Source organism: Camelus ferus, chromosome 19, assembly GCF_009834535.1.
Source record: "Camelus ferus isolate YT-003-E chromosome 19, BCGSAC_Cfer_1.0, whole genome shotgun sequence".
Lineage (NCBI taxonomy): Eukaryota > Metazoa > Chordata > Mammalia > Artiodactyla > Camelidae > Camelus > Camelus ferus.
In genome coordinates, this window is record NC_045714.1 from 13,506,891 (window position 1) to 13,525,520 (window position 18,630).

The 18,630-nt window shown below is 55.1% G+C and overlaps 1 protein-coding gene across 5 annotated transcripts in view; it reads left to right on the forward strand.

The window, feature by feature from the left end:
- The window catches only part of CDH4 (cadherin 4), a 465,344-nt gene that overhangs the window by 84,349 nt on the left and 362,365 nt on the right, over positions 1-18,630 (forward strand). For 2 of the 5 annotated variants that reach the window (XM_032461484.1, XM_032461483.1), the window contains one exon: positions 18,484-18,559. The exons of the other annotated variants lie outside the window; for them this stretch is intronic. In XM_032461484.1, the coding sequence (XP_032317375.1) occupies positions 18,484-18,559 (76 nt within the window). The remainder of the gene's footprint in view (positions 1-18,483; positions 18,560-18,630) is intronic. 5 annotated transcript variants of the gene reach the window in all.

Here is an 18,630-nt window from a genome sequence, read left to right on the forward strand (position 1 = left end):
CCTGTCTCCACCTCTGCCACTTCTTGCTGGCTGGACGTTTTGGCCCCAGAATAAGCACGTGGCCAGCTTGGCCGCCTGATCGTCCCTGAGAGCCAAACAGCACATCCTCCCGGGCCCCATCCCTCACGTCTTACTGGGCCCTGGTCCTGCAGTCACGCAGCCATGGCGTGGCCAGAGGCGCACGCAGCTGTGTCAGGACCCCACCCGTCCTGCCCAGGGCTTGTGCTCCGTGGGCCTGTAGTTTCTGGAAATCTATTTGCAGATGCAGTGGCTTCAGACCAGGAGTGGTGGACTCCTCTCTCAATAAAGTAGGAGCAACCGACAGCTGCCCACAACCTGGCTGGACCTCTGGCACCTCGGGGACACTCACGGGCCGGCAGAGATCTTGGTCTCAGGCGCCACTTGTGTGGGACCCCCAGGCTGGGCCAGCCAGCAATCAGCCCATCTCCGATGAGGAGGAATAAGCCGTGTCTCCGGGCCTTTGCCGGGTGGGAGGAGGGCCAGCTTTTTGGTAGAACTGGGTGCCCAGACCAGAGGCATCACTGCACGCCTGCGGCTCAGGCCGCAGAGCACAGTGACGCTCTTGCACGTGGAATTAAAAGGGCTAAACCTGCAGCCAAAGGACAGTCAGACAGACTCACGGACAGAAAACAGACTTGTGGGTGCCGGGGCGGGGGGTCAGCTAGGAGTTCAGGATTTGCAGGTACTGACTACTGTAGGTAAAACAGATTAGCAGCAAGGTCCCGCTGAAGAGCACGGGAAACCATATTCAGTGCCTTGTTCCAGGCTACGATGGAAGAGAACGTTTGTGTCTCTTCTACGCCTGCGCAGCGCTTCGGAGTTTTGTTTTTTCATTCGGATGTCAACACTTGATCGTACTTTTCGTAAAAATTATGATTTCTGGCTTGTTTTCTAACACGATGGGGGTTCTGGCTGCGGGGCCAAGTTCCTGCTGGCAGCCGTGGGTTCCCTGTGTCGTCGCTGCTCCCTCCAGGCCTTGGGCCCCTGTGTTTCCTGCCAGGCCCTTTGTGGGCGTGACCGGCAGCACCATCCAAGTCCGGGACCAGGACAATTGTGGCTCCAAGGCGACAGGCGGTGCAGACCGGCTGCACCGTTCTGCAGCAGAGGAGCAGAACGGGCTGTGCCCTTTGACCACTCCTGTTGAATTGCTGGAGACATTCAGAGGCTCCTTTTATTGCTCTAAAAACAGCAATGATATTCTTTGTTCTGTGCAGACAACGCAGCAGAGTTTCTCCCATCGCATCCCTTGTAATGGATGCGGTCCTGGGCCTCTCAGGACCGTTTGGACTTAATGGAGAAAAAGCAGCACATGAAACTGTAGAACCCCCTGCTGTCTGTGACCTCCCCGCCGAACGGGATTAGAGACGGAAACCGGGGGCCGTCAGTCCTCGTCCCAGGCTTGCGCCCGCGTCGGCGGGCGACCTTGGGCCAGCGGTGAGCGTGCCCGGGGCTCTCTTGCCAACCGTGAAGTCACGATGCTGCTTCTTCCCGCTGCGCGCGGTGGGGCTACGACAGGCAGGGAAACGGGAGCGCTGAGTGTGGTTTGTGCACGTGGTGGAGACACGGCGTGTGCGGCTGTGCGCGCCCTTTGGACTTGCTCACGCTCAGCACGTGGGACACCCTGGCCTCTTCAGAACATAACGGAAACAGGCGTGAGGCCGCTCCCCCCAGCGCCGGGCGTCGGGGGGAGGGGGGGCGTGGCGCCGCGGGGATCCCGGCTCTTCCTGACGGCGGTGGGTCCACAGGCTTGGGCAGATCAGCGCTCCGAGCTTGTGAACACGTGTCCAACAGCTGTGACAGGTCAGGCGTGGAGCTGGGTACTGGCGGTCAGACGGCAGGACGGCGCGGCCCTGCTGGGGGCTCCCTGTCTGGCAGGCGACAAGGACTGAGGAAATGAGTGCAGCACGTGTGATGCAGAGAAGCACAAGCCCTCCGCGCGGGGTCCGGGAAGGCTGCTCGGAGGCCGCGACAGCTGCGGTGGGGAGGGCTGAGCCGTGAGGCCGCCGCGACACGTCACCGCGCGCCCAGGGGGTCCCTGGGAGTGCTGAGAGGGGGCGGGGGGCGCTCGGGGCTGTGGTTAAGAGCGTTGGCTTGCCTGCCTGGACTCAGGTCCTCCAGTCACCTCCCCTGTGACCTCGGGCAAGTTAAATTGTCTGGGTCTCCGTGTTCTCAGTAAAATGGGATGATAATACCTACCTCACAGCGTCTTTATAAGGTTAGTGCTTAGAAGTGTGCTTGGCATCTACCAAGTGCTCTGTAAAGCTGGGTGGTGATGGTGCTGGTAGACGCAGTGGTGGTGGGAGTGGAGGTGGTGGAGGTGACGGTGGTCACTGTGGTGGAAATGGGGTTGGGGATGGCGGTGGTTGTGTGATGGTGGTGACCACCGTGGTGGTGGTGGTGACGACAGTAGTGCTGGTGGTGAAATAACTTGTTCTGGGGTGGTGTTGGGGTCACAGTTCATGGTAGAGGTGATGGTGTGGTGGTCGAAGTGGTAGAGATGGGACTGGAGATGGTGGTGACCACTGTGGTGGTGGAGGTAACGGTGGTCACTGTGGTGGCAATGGGGTTGGGGATGGCGGTGGTTGTGTGTTGGTAATGAATATGGTAGAGTGGGTGGTGATGTTCTGTTTTCTGCATCCCACTGGTGTTGGTGAGATGAGCACAGACTCCGTGAGAAAGTGGCCGCAAGGATGAATCACCCTGGAATTCTGTGGTGTAGAATGTGACTGCTGTTATCAAAGGTCCCAGGAGGGAGGGCAGGAGTGTCTGGGGCCATCTTCCTGGAGAGAGCTGGGCTTGGACCAGGCTGGGAAGGGAGGCCAGCTCTCCCAGCTTGGAGAAATAGCCCCAGCGCAGAAGTGAAGGCAGGACAAGCCTGAGGCCAGACCAGAGAGGGTGGGAGCGAGGGGGTGGGGTGGAGGCGTGGACTTGGGCAGAGTGCTCATGGAGGACGCCTTCCGGGCCGCGTTTCGATCAGCCCTGGGGGAGGGAACATGCCGCTTCCCGTGTGTTCTCCCCCATGGTGTGGTTGGCGTGAGCGCCTCTTATAAGTGACCAGCCCCGTCCAGACCACCTGTCTCAGCAGACTCTCAGGCAAGCCTGGGGACGGGGTGCTGAGATCTCCCATCATAGGTGAAGGACGCAGGCTCAGGGACGTGGCAAGACTGCTCAGAGTCACCCAGATTTGTGCCCCAAAGCCAGGGCCACCTCTCCCCTCGGCAGACATCCTGCTTTGACCGGCTTCCTGGCTGGCTGTGCACGGACAGCCGTGCTTCTTGACTCGAGAGCCTGTGTTTCCTGCTGTGGGGCTGTCGCCTTCATGCCCCACAGTGAGCACTGCTTAGGCAAGCTCGGAGCTGCGGGACGACCAAAACACTAACGCGCACCCACCACCCAGACGTGAGGCGAGGCTGCCGTCACTCACGTCTGCGTTGCTGCGGTAACTGGGGGTTTGGAGGGACGGCCGGTGACATGTTTTGCGAGCAGCGCTCTGCAGTTATTGAAGACTTTGTGGCTCAGTCTGAGACTGAGAAGATGCGCGGGGAGCGTGGCCCTCTCCCGTGGCGTGCTCGCGAGGGGCTCCGCGGGCTGCTTCTGTTCTTCCTGCTTCCTTTACAAGATGCCACAGGTGGGGGCTCCTGGGCCCGGCAAGTCCAGAGGGTCCCATCCCATGTGTGTCAGTCGGTGGCTGACTTGTTTCGTGGCCCCTTCCCTTCCGTCATTTTCTCCCACTTCCATCTCTGGCCTCAGCGCAAAATCCTCCAGTGCCCAGACTTTGCCAAGTGCAACTTGGATGGGATGTGATCGTTCAGGTGACCTTGAAGTGTCATTGACATTGGACGGTATCTGGGGCGCTCTGGTGATGGCTTTCTGTAGCCAACTGATCGCTGAAGTTTCCAGACCTCAGAGTCTTTATTCTGGTCTGAAGAGTGTGCCCCAAATTCCCAGAAAGAGCTCCTTGTCGAGCTCACTTGAGGTCCCTTGCAGAAGCTGTGACCTGGGAATCACGTTGCAGGGTTAAGTGATGGTTCATGCCACGTAAATAGCGCTGCCGCCGGTTCCCCTCTGCTTCATAAGGGGGCCTCCCACGGGCTGGACCTCGCGGGGCCGCTCCCAAGACTGTGGCTGACGAGCGGTCAGCACGGGCCTCATGATGGGTGGACAGGCAGTGCAAGGGTCCCCCTGTGTGTCCCCAACTTTAAGCAGTGACGTGCCCACCGTGTCCTTTGAGGGGCTCTCAGCGTGGTGCTGGTGTTGCTGATCTGAGTGCGTGCGTTTGGGAACCGTGGTTCTGCAGGCTCACTGGGGTGCAGATTACCTCCCTTTCTTTCCTAGTTTGAAAGTGTGGCGGAGTGGGCTCCCAGGCGGCGGCTGACGCAAGGTGTGGCCCCCACAGGCTCTGGGGAGGGTCCTTCCTGCCTCTCCAGCTCTGGTGGCTGTCGGTGTCCTTGGCTTGTGGCCGCGTCCCTCCCATCTCTGCTGCCGTCTTCACGGGGTCTCTCTCCTCGGAGTGTCTCTTACAAGGACACCGGTCATTGGATTTAGGGCCCATCCAGATCAGCCAGGACACTGTCTTTATCTCAAGATTCTGAATTACGTCTGCAAACCTTCTTTTTCTGAATAAGGTGACATGCACAACTCCAGGGCTTGGCGAGGACGAATCTCTTGGGGGGAGGGCCGCCACCCAACCCACCGTGCATAGTTTTGGATAGAGGGATAAAAAGATGGCGTAACATACTTCATAAACTTTTAGTTTAAAATAATCATAGATTTATAGGGACGTTGCAAAGATGGTCCCGGAGGGTCCCTTTACCCAGTCTCCCCTCCCCGTGACGCGTCACGTGACTCTAGTACAACATCACACCCGGGACGTTGGCTTTGGTACAAGCCCGGTGTTGGAGGCAGAGTCTTCTCTCCAGGGCTTAATTTCAAGTCAGAGAGGTGTGCGTACGTATCCTGGGTCCCCCTTCACCTTGTGACTTTAGGCAAATTTTTCATCATCCTGAGCCTGGGTTTGGTTTTTTTTCCACGTATGAGAGGGGAGGTTGAGGATGCCGGGTAGGGTGGCTGTGAAAATCAGGGGGTGGTGTGGACGCAGCGCTGAGGCATCTCGCCTGTCTGTGGCCTGGGAGCGCTCTTCTCGACAGGTCAAAGCTGGAGCTCGGATCGCAGCACGAGTCAGGATCTGCTCCAGACCAGATGGGGAGCATGCAAGCGGTGTTGAGTGAGCCCCTTGGCTGGGTCTCATCGGCCCCAGAAAGAGCTCTGCTCACTCAGCCCCTGCTGGGCCAGCCCGCCGCGGCGCTGCCTTGACCAGGAGGCGGTCCGCCATGCACAGTGTTCATGCAGCTCCTGCAACTGCCAAGCAGGACGGCATAGTTGCATCCGCGATTTTTCTAATTATTGAAGTTAGTCCAACGTTTGCATCTGTAGGAGAATCCTGAAGGTCATTAAGCAAATTTGGAGCCTTGGAGAAAGCAGGGGTGAGGAAGCTCTTAGGGCCAGTATTTAAATACCCTGCCCCTCCCCACAGTTTACTGTATAACTATCACTTTTGCAACCGAAAATGGAGAGGAGGGATGTTTCTACCCTAAAAAGTGGGTGGGGGATTTTCAAATGCCTCATTTAAATGCACTGATTTCATTAAGGATCCTTCTATGGAGCAATTGAAAAATTGCAGTGGCATTCTTTCCTGTTCCCACTGTTTAACTAACTCTGCTCACTGCCCCTGTGCTTGAGCAGTCTTTGTTTAAATCCCCATCACAAGTTTTAGAAGTGAAGTGTCAACTTCAGGAATATTAAACAAAAAGAAAAATCACTTACGGCAGGTAGCGTTGCTTGGAGCAGGGACAAATCATTCAAAGAAAATCAGACAATAATTGGCCTTTGTTTAAAGCGGAGAGTTATGCAGACAAGGAATGTGTAGATAATTTTGTTGCAGACTTTTTTTTAATCACACAGACTAATTTGATACTGTCCTGGGAAGCCGACCCTCTGAATATTCAACAAAAGCAACAGTGCAGCAGGAGACATGGTATTAAGGGTATTATTTTTGCATAATTTATGCTCAGTGACAGCCGTCGCCTGCTTCACCTCCCCACACGTTTATGGGGAGACTGCTCGGTGCTTCCAACCCCATTAAGCTATTTATTCATTGTAATGAGTGACTTTACTGTCCAGCGTTAAGGTTACGCCACACTGGGCTGTTAAAAGCCCATCTCACCGTACACGTTTACCGGTGGCCACTAAGCTGATACCTTTATTGCTGCTTCAGTGGCTGAACCAGCGCGTGTGTGGGTCAGTCACCCTCGTCTCCTTTCATCCCTGTCCCGGCCACTTCTTGGTGGAGCTGTGATTGTCTCTCGGACTCCGTGTCTGTGGGCAGATGTGTTACCCGTTTTGCGTAAACTCGCACAATTTGGGGGCTCCTGTCCGCAGGCTCTCCTCATCCTGTGCTGCCTCCATCCTCCCCACGTACGCCCCTCCCTGGTCCCTCAAGATGTTGTTGGCAAGTAGCAAAGACAGGAAGGTGCTGTCTTTCTGGAGGACGGAAGGCAGCTCTAATAAAAAGCTGTCATTCACAAATCCAGATCCACTGTCGCACGACATGCATTTTAAAGACCATATGAACTGTTAAATGGCTCAATATGGACATGGGTTTTGCAACTTGGAGATTTTTAACAGCAAGAAGAGGGGGTGCGGGGCCCATGACAGCTCTGGCCAAGGGGAAGTTCGGGTTCTACAGAGAAAGATGACATCTGGGCTCTGTTCCACGGGAGTTTTCACCGCTGCACCTGCTCAAGAAGCCACCGGCAGGGTCCACCCTGAGGCGGGGGCATCCGGACAAGCGTGTTTGTAGTGACAACGCTGGAGTGTCTTCCTTTACAATCTAGCAAATATTTGAAAACTACAAGCCTTGCCGAGCAGCGTCGTCGCCATCTGGGTGTTCAGGATGGTGCTTCGCAGGGGAAGGCTGGGCCGGCCCTAGGATGGGCAGGGAGCGGGGACGGAGGGCCTGCTCGCCCAGCCCCTGCCCCACTGCCACCGGGACGGGGCCTGGGATGCCTGGGCTCTCCCTAATCGGTCCTTTGAAGAAGCCACAAGTGTTGCGCCCTGAAAGGTCACTAGGACGTTTGTGACTGACACTCAGTATACAAGATCCTGCTTATTTCATGGATGGTATCACCAGGGCCCAATCAGGAACTTGGGCTCTGAAATTTAAGGGAGAAAAATGCGTTCTTTGGGAGAAAGCAATTATTGTAGACAATTATTCTGGGGTTGTTTTAGACGGCGCGGAAATAATTAGTCCATTGCGCATAACCCTGTGGTTTACAGTAAACAAAAACATCCACTTAGTGAGAAGATCTTGAGTTTTAAAGGAGGAGAAGCGGGCAAGAGTGGGGTCCGCCTCCCACCCCCACCCCCACCCCCAGCCTCTGTGCGCCTTGTCCCTTTTCGAGATGCTGGAAGCTCAGAACAAAATGGCACCGTTCCTAAGGAGGACCCCGACAGCGCCGGCAGAGCCTTGACCTGGGAAAGCCCCACTTTGAAAACTGAGCCCCACCCACCCACCCACCCAAGAGCATGTGAGTTATTTACTCCTTTTTTTATCCAGTTTGATTTTTATGTAATCAAGTAACGGGGAGAAACCTCAATCAGGTAATGTCTTTCAGAGAACTGTTTAAAAACATCACCTTTATCAGCAGAAATGCCCAGAAGAGGGGATCTCTGATATCTGCACCCAAATCTTTCACTTAAATCAGTGGCATAGATGTGAAAATAAGAAATGAGAACTAGAAACGGGTTTACCTGCTGCCTGTAACTCCCCAGATGGCTGGTGGAATGTTCTAACTCGGCGGCGCTAACTTACTGTGTGAAGACGAGGGGTGGGGGTAGGGGTGGGGTTTTCATCGGGATGATAAGAAGAGGGAGAGACGCAGCCTCTGAAGAGGGTGCAGGTGAGCAAACAGGGGACCAGGTGTGGAAGGAGGCAGCCCCTGGGCGAGGACGTCCCCGTGGGCAGGTTGCCAGGGTCCCCACTGCCGCCCCCCTGAAAAAAGGCAGAGTGTGTGACAGCAGTGCTGGTGTCCTGGGGTCACCACAACAAATCGCCCCAACTGAGCAACAAACAGAAGTTTGTAACCATTCTGGAGGCTAAAGTCTGAAGTCAAGGTGTTGGGGGGGCCAGGCCTCCTCCTCTGAACGTCTTGGGGAGGGTCCTTCCTGCCTCTTCCAGCTCTGGTGGCCCCAGGTGTCGTCCTTGGCTTGTGGCACCTCCCTCCAAACTCTGCCTCCGCCACCACGTGGCTCCTCTGGGTCCTGTCTTCTGTCTTCCTGTAAGTTCACTTGTCACTGGACGTAGGGCCCACCCCATCATCTCAAGACCCTTAACTCAATCACATCTGCAAAGACCCTTTTGCCAGATAAGGTCACATTCACAGGGTCCGAGCATGACTTATCTTTTGAGGGGACACCATTCATCCCACTACGCAGCCCAAAGCAGGGACAGTGAACGCCACGGAGGGTTGTTGGAACTGACACAGGGGAGGAAATGTAAGTCTGGAAACTGGCTCAGAACCGAACCCCAAGTAGCTGGGTGGGGCTGTGGGCGAGCTGGCATCTCATCCAGGCCCGCGGCATGGAGGAGACCCCCGCCCACGAGGGGACTGGCGGTCAGGGTGCTGCCCCAGATCCAGGAGCTGGGGGCCTGCAGCCCTGCAAGGCTACTTGAACTTCCGTCAAGACGTCTTACAAGTTCTCCCTCTGCCCTCTGTGTCTCCCGACGTTCCGTCCAATCCTTTGTACCACATTCTAAATAATTTCTTCCGACCAGCCTGCCGACCCCCTTTCTCCTCCCCACCAGCCCTCCCCGCTGAGCCCATTCCGGACGCTCACTTCTCTGGGGGAACAAGGCGGGATGGAGAGTCCCGAGGTCTCCGACAGGCACAGGAGACAGGGTGACTGTGGAGGGACCAGTGTTTCCCTGACTCTGCTCTTGCTGCAGGGCTCGGAGAGACTCTCTCACCCCCGGGGTGTTTTACTCCCCAACTCCGGGGTGATGGCGTGTACCCGTGGGTCGCCATCAGGGCTGAATGTGGGAGCTGTGCTGTGGCGCCCAGCACGGGGCCGGCACCCAAGTGAGGCTCGAGTCAGTAGACCGTGATTGCCGTCCTGGGTGTCTTGTGTCCTTAGGAAACAGTTGTGCATGACAGGTGCCAGAGGGCTCCTGCAAGGAGGTCAGAGCTGGGCCTCTAGGAAGAGCAGGTGCGCCCGCGGCACCAGCACGGGGAGCGGCGGCTGTGCTCGGGGTCCGCGCCGCGGGCCTGTGACCTGGGAGGGGCCGGTTTCCCATGTCTCTGACTTGGGTTTACATTACTGGCTGGGATTCTTTCTAAATGCTGCTATTTTGTTTAAAAAGAATGAGAAAAGGAAAATACACCCATGGTTAGAAGAAAAAGAAAACCCTGCAGGAGAGAAAGATGGAAGGCGGAAGGTGCCCGTTCCCCCCTCTCGTCTGAAGGCGGCCAGTGAGCCCCCCCGACGGAGCACGCAGACCCCTGGTCAGCTGGCATGTAAATTAAATTAGGTGGACATTCAAGTAACCCTGACTCTTGGCTGACGGCGCATTCTCATTTTTATAAATACATTTTTAGTAATAACCCCCCAAAACAAGAGCATAGATGAGCATTTGCACCCCCTTCACGGCCCCTCCCCCACACCCTCTCCCCACCTCCCACTGCCCCCTCCCCTCCCCCCTCCACCCAGGGAACCCCTGTCCTAAATCACCCCACTGCGCAGCCCCGCTTGCTGTCTGAATCAGCCTTGTCACATCTGTGTGTTTCACTGAGAAGTAGGTATCCTTTGGTTTTGGTTATCTTAATTTTCATAAATGGGCATCTTTGTATGTAATCTTTGGACACTTACTGTTTGTCACTCAGAATCATACTGGCACATCACAAAGCATACCTTTGCCCCCCAGAGCACACTCCGTCGTACCACAGTCGGCCCGCCCCCCTGTACGTGGACTTCAGGGTCTGCTCCACGTCTCTGCGGTTGTGAGCCGTGGTCCCCGTTTCTGTGGACGCACAGGTGAGAGTTTCTCTCGCTTGGGTAGAGGCTGAAGAAGTCAAACGTACCACATGCCACCATCACACCCAATTACTCTCCAAAATGGAAGTAAGAAAATACACGCCCATGAGCCGCGGCCAGGAGCGCTTGGTCATCGCGCCCCTCCCACGTGTGGTCGGGCCGGGCTGGGCAGTGTGCGCGCGGGACCCGGGCCAGCGATGCGCGACTTACAGGTCACATCTCCGTGAGTGCTTAGCGCCACGTGGGTGGCCTGTCACACCCCTAGTCCTGCCTCCTGCCCGTTTCTCTGTCTCGTGGTTGTTATTTTTAACACAAATGGATCTACTACATCTTGTGCTACGGCTTGATTCTTGAATACGTCCTGGACAACGGATGGATGTTCAAACGTATCGTGACAATTGATGGATGTTGCGTACGTACACACACACAGACGCACACAGACACATGTTCTGCACTTCTGTGGTCTGCTTTTTTTCATCTAACAGCATCTTCTGAAGCAGTTTCATAAAAACAAAATATACCAAAACATAACCTTGATTATGCTATTGTGTGAGCACAGCATACTATATTTAACTAATCCTTTCTGTTTGGATGTGAAAGTTGTTTCAGTTTTTCACAATTATAAACAGCTTTGGGATAAACAGCCTTGAAGTTAAATCTTTTTATGTTTGAATGTCTCTCTCCTCAGGAGATATTCTAAGGAGGAGAAGCGTCAAGTCAGGGACATACTCTAAAAGCTTGGAGGGTGTTTGGTCTGGTTTGGTTTGGTTTTTGGGGGCGTTTGATTTTTGTTTTCAGAGAAAAAAAATAACTGAAGGTTGTTCCTGGCAAGGGCAGGGTGTCAGCCGTGGCCCCAGCGCAGGCCGGGCAGGGGGGAGGCCGAGCTGGGGGGCTGGGCCTCTCCCCCGCCCGGCGCAGCCGCTGGCGTCCGTCCCTGATGCCCGCTGTCGCGGGGCCGCCTGTGTCCCAGCGAGCCCTTCCATCTCTTGACGCAACTTGTAAACTTCTGCTCGTCGTGGTCCCTCGCGCCGGCACAGAGCGGGCGCCTCACCGATGCTGAAGGGCTGTGTGGGGGAGAGGTTGGAAGAGAGCCGGCCAGCGTGCTCCGGTGCTTGTGGAGATCCGGACGTCCCGCTGCGCCCAGGGACGTTTGTGTTTGTCGCACATCAGGGGGAGAGTCGCTATTGGTGTCTGGTGGGTGGGGGGCCGGGGGGCTGCTAGACATCCCGCAAAGGCACGGGACGGCCCGCCACAGAGGGGCCCCAGCCCAGACTGTCGGCAGCGCCGAGTTCGAGAGACCCCATTCGAGGTCACAAGACCACTTCTTCCTTTCCATTGTGTCATTTTTCCAAATTTTCTTTGTCATTAAGAGTTACCTCTGAAAGAGTTGTCACGACTAACATGGGCTGGGAGTGGGGAAGCAGGCACGACTCTCCTGCCCGCCAGGTTTCGTGCTTGGGGGAAGTGCCAGTGCGCGTCTGCACGCGTCCTGAGACCCTTGGAGGCTCAAAGAATGTTCTAGAAAACTCCCTTGCGGTGTGCGCACCCTGATAAGCCACACAAGTGAGCCTAGGAAAGCGGGAGTTTACCCAAGCAGACAGAAGCAGCATCATTTGGGGGGTGGGGGGCCAAGGCTGTGTGATGGGGCGGGAAGCAGGCGGCTGGACCCATGGGGCTCGCACCCGCAGCATCACTGCTGACGGGTCAGCCCGGGTGAGACTGGCCGCCCCGGCGCCCATCCACCCACTGAGCCACTCTGTGGGGCGGGGGGACATTGCCAGGGCGGACAGGGTCCCCACCACTCAAACCCCACTCCCACAGACTTCGGGGGTGCCCCATCCGCACATGGGGCTCCGGGTGTCTGAGCGGAGGCAGAGCAGCGCATCCCACATCCTCTGTGCTGTTCCTGCAGGAATGTTCCCTGGATCCGGGATATCCGTGCTTGGGGAGGAAGACCAGTTGTTCCCACTCCTCCTCCTCCCTCAGGGAACATAAGCAGAACAAGCTAGGTTAAAAATGGGGAGACGGTATTTTTGTGCTGGTGGGCGGTCCTCCTCTGGGCCCCGGGGACAGGCAATCCCAGTGGAGGACGCGTCTGTCCCTGATTACCGGCCCTGCGTCCGATTTGCCTGCTTCAGGCAGCTCTCCTAGGGCCTGCCCGGCCACGTGCACCCAGCCGGCGGGGTGGGAGGGGCACCTTGGCTGCAGGGTTTGGGGGATCTATTTCTGCTGGGCACCCCTCCCTCTCCCTGCATCCAGCAGAAGACGCTGAGAAGCCAGTGGAGGAAGCAGCCCTTTGTCAGCAGTGCACAGAGAGCATCCCGGTAAACGGGCAGCCGAGGAGCGCAGCCTTTCCCCGGGCTTCCCCGGGCCTGGCACGCCAGGGGCTGTCCTGTGAGCTGTGACGCCTGCTGGAGTCTGGGTGCATGGAGCAGGGTGCACGGCTTTAAGCTTCACCCTGGGCTCTTAGAAAACCCAGAGAACCTCACAGAGCAAATTCACTTTGGGTGGAGACCGTTTGTGCTGCAGAATGTGGGTCAGGGACACCCTGCAAGAACAGCTCTCCAAAAAGAACCTGAAAAAGAATATATACATATATATATATATATATATATATATATATATATATATATATGCACAACTGAATCACTATACTGTACACTGGAAACTAACACAGCATTGTAAACCAACTAGACTTCAAGTAAATAAGTAAATAAATTTTAAAATATTAAAGAACTGCTTTCCACTTCTAAGCACAACTAAGGTTTGGCCAATGTAGTGTTTGGCAGCAGAGTGGGGACATGCTCCCCCCACCCCCCCTGTCCCCCCGGTGGTGGGGAGGGAGCTGGAGCTGGGGGTCTGCAGGTGCTCGCTCTGTGACGCTCCCAAGCCCCCGCACCCACTGGGTGTGCGCCCCTGCGGGGAGCCGCCACCACGGGGAGCCGCCATCACAGAATGCGCAGGACTCTGACGTTATTTTCCAGAGAACTGAGTTCCCTGAATATGAAAATTAACCTTTTTTAATAACAAAAATGATATAGTCCATTGAAGTAGGGCTGGATTTATCTTGTGACAGTGCTTGTCACGGCCTTGAGTATTTATTGAGTAGTTTTAAAAGTTCATTAAACTCGAGAGATTAAGTGTTGCCCTGAGCAGTGGCCCATAAAGGGGAAATATGGTCCTATTACTTGGTAAAATGTTGTGCTCTGTTGTTAATCCAGCTCCCCTGAGCTCCCATCTTCTGAGTCAAAAGACATTTTCCCGTGCTGTTAAATCTGACATTTTCAAAGAATCTCAGACTGTTTTTCGCGGCACTCACCAGAAGCTCAGTATTGCACGTTTACTTCATGAGGAGTTGGGGACAGAGAAACACGAACCTCCCCCCACCGCGTTTCTCCAGAAATGTCAAATGCATTAGCCCTCACTCCTCCCACCGCTGTTTTCCCGTGTCGCTTGACGTGGAAATAACGCGGTGCCCAGCACAAAAGCTGCCCCATGGGGAGGAAGTCGCGGGAGCCCTCTTCCCCCCGGGAGAGGCTCTGGGTCCCGGCCGGGTGCGCCTGTCACCCGCCGGAGGACCAACAGGACAGGAAATGTGGGGACAGCAGCATGTTTGCCACCTGCTGGGCCCAGGCGGTGATTAGTGCCATTTACTTTGCTTCTGATTTCTGTCTAAGTCAGTTCCCGCTGAATCTCTGTAGGAAGGTCCTTTTTATTATCTTGTTTGACCTGAGGGCCTTTGCTTTCTACAGTGAAGTCTTGGTAACATTGACAACACTGTTTAATCGGTCCTCACGTGAGCCAGCCTGGGGTGGCCTCGTCTCTCTCTCCCCTGATGGGGGCCCCCATGTTCCTTGAGAGAAAAGCAGGGCTGCACTTGGCCTCCGTCAGTGTGCAGGGCCATGGGGGCTTCCTCACCAAGCATCTGATGCATGGTGAGCGACCCCCCGCCCCTCTGATCTGGAAGGTCCCTGGGCACTGGCAAAATTAAACCTGGAGCTTTGATTGGAGGCAGACGGGGGCGTGAAGATGCTCTCAGAAAAGTGGCTCTGAGTCAGCGCCAGCCAGGCCTACGTCCAGTACGCCCACCGCTGGGCAGGTGTTTGTTGAATGACTATTGCAGCCAGGCCCCATGTTCAGTGTCTGCCCCGTGGCTGTCAAGTAAGGAGGACCCAGGGTAGAGCAGGGCCAGCATGAATTTTGGAGGGACCCCGGTTGTGCACCCCGATCACTCTGTCATAGCAGAATAAGCACTGGGTTCTTGTGAGGATCAGATGAGCTAAGGCATGCATGAAGGTGAGCACCATGCCAGGGATAAATGTGCAATAATTAGGGACGACGACCCCTCCCCCCCAGCAAATGCCAGCACTCATTAAATCCGTGCATGTGCCGGGCGGTGGTCCAAGCAGCACTCTAGTCTTAGCGCACAGTGTTCAGAGTATTGTAGATACTCTTACAATGTACATAACGGGAATATTGGGCCCAGAGAAGTTTAGTAACTTGCCCAAGGTCACACAGCTAAGAAGCAGCAGAGTCTGGATTCAAACCTAGGCTGTCTGACCTGGAGATCATGCAGTTAACTGTCAGCTGCTTCCGCCTTCCCTACCAAGCTGGGCCTGGGCTCCACCTCCATGGCACTCCCGCCGCCTGTAAGTGGGTCTGTGATGCACCTGGCAGAGTAGGAGTTAGCCATCACCACCCACATCACCGCCGTCGTCATGGTGACAATAGTTCCAGAATGGTTACAAATTTCTGTTGTAAGTGTTTGCTCCCCACCAAGGCTGTCCCACTGCTGCCTGTCTCTCAGGGGAGGGAGGAAGTGGCTCTGGGAATGGCTGTATTTCCATAAAGAAAGATTTTGCTCAGAGCCCTTAGAGACTTGGCTTTCTAAAACACTTTCATGTTTCCACTTTGGTAGAGACTTAGGGCCATAAAAGTCAGACCAGCCCCTTCCTCTGAACTGTGCTGTAAGAACAGGGTGGAAGGTGGTACCACAGTCCAAGGGAGGCGCCAGGGAGGGGTGAGGACTGTGGCAAAGGGGCCGACGTGCCTTTGTCTGAGCACCTGACATTTTGAGGCTTTGTGAAAAGAAGACCCAGGGGACTCATGACTGCTTCAGTGATTCCCAAACCCCGGAGAAAAAGATCTGACCACTTAGGCCCAAACACAGTTATCTGTCACTTTATACATTATTTGCAGGAGCCCTCGCATTACTGTCATCTAGATAAACACACAACAGAAATGGACGCATTAAAAGATGAGAAAAACAGATGTTTACTTAACTTAGAGCCTTTTGCTGGAATATATACAGTGTTATTAATGCATGTATGGCACTGTTAGCCACGTTGCTAGTATTCTGCACACCCAGCTGTTAAAGGTCGTGCTGACTCTGCTATCACTGCGTTACCTCAGGGCACAGCACACGCTCCGCACGGGCTCCATCACTAATGGGGTGGGGTAAATCCAGATTAAATTTGGGTCGTCTCATTTATTTCAGATATTTTAGATGATTCCATCAAATCTGCTTTGTTCTTCTGTGGTCTTTAACCTCATAATGTGGCCGATGGACAGCTTGGATTGGGACTAGAGGTAGGGCCACTGTATCTGGCCCTCTGCCTGTTTTTGTAAATAAAGTTTTATTGGCACACAGCCAATTTGTTAGGTGTCATCTGTAGCTGTTTTTATACAACAGCAGAGCCGAGTAATGGCAACAGAGACCATATGGCGCTCCAAGCCTGGAACATTTGCTGTGTGGCCCCTTCTGGAAAGAAAGAATGACTCCCAGACCCTGGGTGCACCGCCCTGACCCACTGGGGGCCTCGTTGCAGATCCAGACCCTGGCTCCTCCCACGCAGGTCCTGCGGGCAGGGCCCCGGGTCTGCGTTTCACTGAGCTCCTCAGATCGCTATGACAGGCAGGAGCAGTCTTGGAAGGATCCAGAAAATGCTCTGGTCCCCATGACATCCTGATGGTAACAACTGGTGTGCACCCAGACCTGGGAGGCCAGGCTGAGGGGCCGTTTCTCCAGCCCACCTGCTGCCCAGTCCCTCCAAGAGCACCATCCTCGGACCATCTGCGCAGGAGCAGTCCAGCCCACCTGGGGCGCTCGAAGCAGGTGCACATCCTGCCGCTACCCCCTCCGGCCTGGTGCGCAGTCTGTTGTTCAGCCCATGCCAGGCACAGCCCCGGAGCCACTCGGCTCGTGTGCTGGTCTTCCCCCAGCTCAGCCCTCCCAGGGTGTGGGCTCAGAGCCCCACAGGCCAAGCGGAGGCATCAGAGGGGTGATTGATCCCGCCTGTGGTCCCACATCCGCCCTGGGATGCGCCCCCGGGGGCTGGACCCCCCCAGCACTGGGGAGGGTGTGACAGGAGTCTAGCAGTTTTCTTGATGTACTTTTTAATACTACTTAAATCTTTAAACTCGGTGAAAATTATCTTGATAAAAGTACTCATTGAAATACGGAACATCTAGGAAGACTTAAAATGAAGCCTCTTTGGGGTGGGGGGTGGGGGGCAGTTTCCTTTGGGAGGCGGGAGGCTGGGCGGTCCCAGGAGGCTGTCAGGATCATTCCCTGGTCTGGGCGGCGGTTTCCAGGTGGGTTTGTGAAAACCCACTGCATCTGCACCCTTGACGACTTCCGTGCTTTGTTGCATGTATTACATGCTTTCCTAGACGCGCGGGTTTTGAAACAGAGGCTTTTGAAGGTGGGCCCGAGGTGACCTGGAGTGCCCCTGATGTGCAGACAAGACTGAACTGGAAGCCTGTGCCCCGTTCTGGCTGTGCCGCCCTGAGACGTGGCCCTTCTCACGAGTCCCGTCTTGTTCTTCAGCGAGGCGTTGCATTGCAGGGTTGTGTTATTTTTCTTTTCTTGTTTAAAGTGTTGATGTGTGGAATTTAAACATTTAAACTACACTGCAGTTTCTGTTAGGAAAAGAAATAATTTCTGCCTGAGGAGGGGCCCCCACCTGGTTGGCGTCTGGGCGGGCAGTGCCTGCGGGGCACCGGCACCTGCCCCCGGGAAGTGGCGGCGGAGCGGGCAGACGAAGAGACGGAGGGATGATGGGAGTCTCACACATGTCAGGGTTCAGGGACCAGGTCACCGAGACATTCTGTAAAAGCCTGGCCATGTCGCTGTTACTGTTTTTCAAGCACGCTTCGTCAACAGGAGGGACTTTTCACCGGGGCCGGGGCTTCCTGTGGGATGGGAACCAGGGCTTGGGCAGTGGCCGGCTCTGCCCACCATGAGCTACAGAAGCTGGAGCTCGGCTGTCAGGAGTGAGCATCCAGGAGCTCTTTCTGCAAGACTCGCTGGCTGTTTACGTTTACAGAGATTCGCGTTCTCATATTAGCATTGAATGAGCATCCAAGTGGATCAGTCTTGCTTATTTATCTTGGAATTGATGAGGTACCTCGAAAGATTTTCAGCTTTAAATATTGACGGAAGCTTGCTTTTTGCATTATGATAGATTTGCATCCTGGATTTTCACAGCGGAGGTAGAGGAGAGATGATGTTCCCAAGGGTGCTATTCACAAACGAAGATCAGAATAATGTTACTTGAGACGTATATGGGTAAAGCGAGCAGGAAGGGCTTGGCATCAGTGGGGTTCTCAAGAGAAAGAGAGCCAACAGGATGTGTGTGTGGAGAGAGGGGCTGACCTTAAGGCTTTGGCTCACGTGATGATGGGGGCCTGCAAGTCTGAAATCTGCAGAGCAGGTTGGAGGCCCAGGGAAGAGTGGCTCCGATGGATGGTGCAGTTGCATCGGAAGGCAGTCTGCTGGCAGAATTCTCCCTTCACCAAGGGAACGCCGTCTTTTCTCTGTTAAGGTCTCAGATTAGGTGAGGCCCACCCACATCATGGAGGGCCTTGTGCTTTGTTCAGAGTCTACTGATTTCAGTGTTAGTCTCACCCCCCAAATACCTTCAGCTGGAGACTGGTGCTGGATGGAATATCTGGCCCAGCCGAGCTGACCCACGACACTAGCCACCCAAGACTTGGTCTGCTTCCATGGGTTCACTAATGGCTGAGGTTGGAGAAACCACTTGCCTCTTGAGAAAAATAAGCAGTGTTGTTCTGCACGAGCCACTGAAACTTGATTTAACAAGAAAAATCGCACCCACCGAAGGGCGAGGGCAGCCTTCCTCCCCTGCCTGCAGCCTCAGGGGACTCCTGTGCTTTCAAGCTCCAGAAAGCCCCAGCCGTGGCCCCGAGCCCACCTCCCCGCGTGGTGGCCCCAGGCCTTCTGTGTAAACAGGGGAGGCATGCCCCCCCCAAGGCTGGACACCCATGCCTGGGGCCAGTGGAATCCAGCTGAGCGAGCGTTTATTTTGCCATGTTTCTCGGGATTGTCCATTCTGTCCTGATGCCTTTCAGATGCAGTTTCCAGGAAAGCATTGGCAGGGTTCCAGACTGCCTTTCTCACTAAGATTCATCCTCGCTTTTGGAAAAGGTAGGCAAGTGTCCATTTTCCTGTGGGTTTTCTTGCCATACACGTGTTGTGCACGCTTTTGTTCAGAAGTG